Raw genomic sequence first — 2,272 nt, 5'->3', positions numbered from 1 at the left:
TGACCATGTTTGCCCATCTCCTGAAATTTAAGAATTTAAAAAAAAATCGTTTGCCCACCTCTTAAAAATAGTTAATTTTGACAAAAACGTTTGCCGACGGCTTAAACACGAGATTTTTAACAAAAACGTTTGCCCACCCCTTAAAAATCGTTTTTTCGAAAAAATAAAAAATGACCATGTTTGCCCATCTCCTGAAATTTAAGAATTTAAAAAAAAAATCGTTTGCCCACCTCTTAAAAATAGTTAATTTTGACAAAAACGTTTGCCGACGGCTTAAACACGAGATTTTTAACAAAAAACGTTTGCCCACCCCTTAAAAATCGTTTTTTCGAAAAAATAAAAAATGACCATGTTTGCCCATCTCCTGAAATTTAAGAATTTAAAAAAAAAATCGTTTGCCCACCTCTTAAAAATAGTTAATTTTGACAAAAACGTTTGCCGACGGCTTAAACACGAGATTTTTAACAAAAAACGTTTGCCCACCCCTTAAAAATCGTTTTTTCGAAAAAATAAAAAATGACCATGTTTGCCCATCTCCTGAAATTTAAGAATTTAAAAAAAAATCGTTTGCCCACCTCTTAAAAATAGTTAATTTTGACAAAAACGTTTGCCGACGGCTTAAACACGAGATTTTTAACAAAAAACGTTTGCCCACCCCTTAAAAATCGTTTTTTTTCCAAAAATAAAAAATGACCCCATGTTTGCCCATCTCCTGAAATTTAAGAATTTAAAAAAACGTTTGCCCACCTCTTAAAAATGGTTAATTTTGACAAAAACGTTTGCCGACGGCTTAAACACGAGATTTTTAACAAAAAACGTTTGCACCAGCCCTTAAAAATCTTTTTTCCAAAATCAAAAGCATCAGCAGCAGTTGTTTGCCGGGTCAGCAGATATTCCCCAGCTACACGCACCCTTTGCCACCGATGAATGCACCGAATCCCACCCAACAGTCCCCCTATACGCCGGGTCTAATGAGTCGTTTCAGAAGTGAGAGTGATTTTTATTTCGAGTCCTTAATCCCTACATAATTTTTAAATATTCTCTTCAAGAACGCAGGGAGCGTATGTCCAAGGACCAAAAGGAGCTTTACGTCAAGTTTTTCGAAGATAATCCCTGTATGCTGTCGAACCACCGCCGCCACGATGGCCTTACTGAACCTCTGTGGGCCAAACTCGCCCACATGTTAAACAGTGTGCCCCAAGGAGCTGTGAAGAACGTGGAGGACTGGAAGCAAACCTTCGCCGCCTGGCGCAATCGCATCTTCATGTACACGCGCTACAATTCCAAGCTGAGCATGTCGGAGACGAGCGATCCGAAGAACTTCAAACCACTGACAGCCACCGACCAGAAAGCATACGCCATGTGGACCAGCCACAAGCACATAGCGCCGCAAGACTACGTGCCTCTGGACGAGACCACCACGACCACAAACAGCTACGACTATTAAATCGGGATCAAAGTGCAAAGGATTAAACTGTTAATTTGTACTTTATTTAGTGCTAAGCGAGAAATATATTATAATTTAAGATAACGAAACTGCGTTTTTGTTGTTGGATAAGATTAGTTATAAGACCTATTGATCATCATATTAAGCTTTATAACCTAAATGATGTATTTATTTTTTCCAGTGTATGATGTTGCCTTGGATAACTATGTGCTGAATCGCCAGTGCCGCTGTGCTGACCAAAAAATGCTCAACGACTCGCCGACGCCCGAGGAACCCACCAATCTGTGCCAGCCCAGCAATGTCCTGGAGGCCGCGCCCACTCCGCTTATGGCTCTGCCGCCTTGCGACGACGAGGAGCACGATCATGAGCACGAGCACGAGGAGAGCATGAAGTACCGGATCGATAAGGCCAGCAGCGGAGCCGCATCGGCGGAACTGGGTATGCCCGCCTACGAGGCCTGCTCGCCCAAGATGGACTATGATACGCAGGACGAGCTGCCTGACTCGCCGCACTCGCAGCCGCTGCCACCACCGCCTTTGCCCGCGGCCCTGCCGCTTCCACCGCCGCCCACCTCGCATCCCCAGCATCTGCAACAGCAACAACACGACGAGGAGCAACAGCAACTGTTGCAGGAGCGCATCCAGCACGAGTACATGAATCAGCAGCAGCAACATCAGCATTTGCAACAGCAACACCAGCATTTGGCCCTCCTGCAGCAGCAGCAACATGAACAGCAGCAACAACAACAGCAACATCCGCAACAACAGCATGGAGTCAACATGGCCATTGGCACGACCACAACAAACAACATTCGACGTAAGTGA

At 44.1% G+C, this 2,272-nt stretch overlaps 1 protein-coding gene and 1 pseudogene across 1 annotated transcript; both read left to right on the top strand.

Annotated features, from left to right (window-relative positions):
- Nucleotides 1-859: 859 nt before the first annotated feature.
- LOC123036943 lies at nt 860-1,508 on the top strand (annotated as a pseudogene).
- Nucleotides 1,509-1,606: 98 nt separating this feature from the next.
- On the top strand, nt 1,607-2,272 carry LOC123038157 (nuclear transcription factor Y subunit beta-like). The gene has a single exon (XM_044462076.1). It carries the CDS (start codon nt 1,607-1,609, stop codon nt 2,270-2,272), a length of 666 nt encoding a protein of 221 aa, XP_044318011.1.

Source organism: Drosophila rhopaloa, unplaced genomic scaffold, assembly GCF_018152115.1.
Source record: "Drosophila rhopaloa isolate 14029-0021.01 unplaced genomic scaffold, ASM1815211v1 contig_106, whole genome shotgun sequence".
Lineage (NCBI taxonomy): Eukaryota > Metazoa > Arthropoda > Insecta > Diptera > Drosophilidae > Drosophila > Drosophila rhopaloa.
The sequence above is the reverse complement of the archived record's forward strand: the minus strand, read 5'-3'. Positions and strand labels throughout refer to the sequence as shown.

Bases quoted from the DNA above. Each gene is read 5' to 3' on its own strand.
- LOC123038157 (XM_044462076.1), top strand. From the start codon at position 1,607: ATGATGTATTTATTTTTTCCAGTGTATGATGTTGCCTTGGATAACTAT.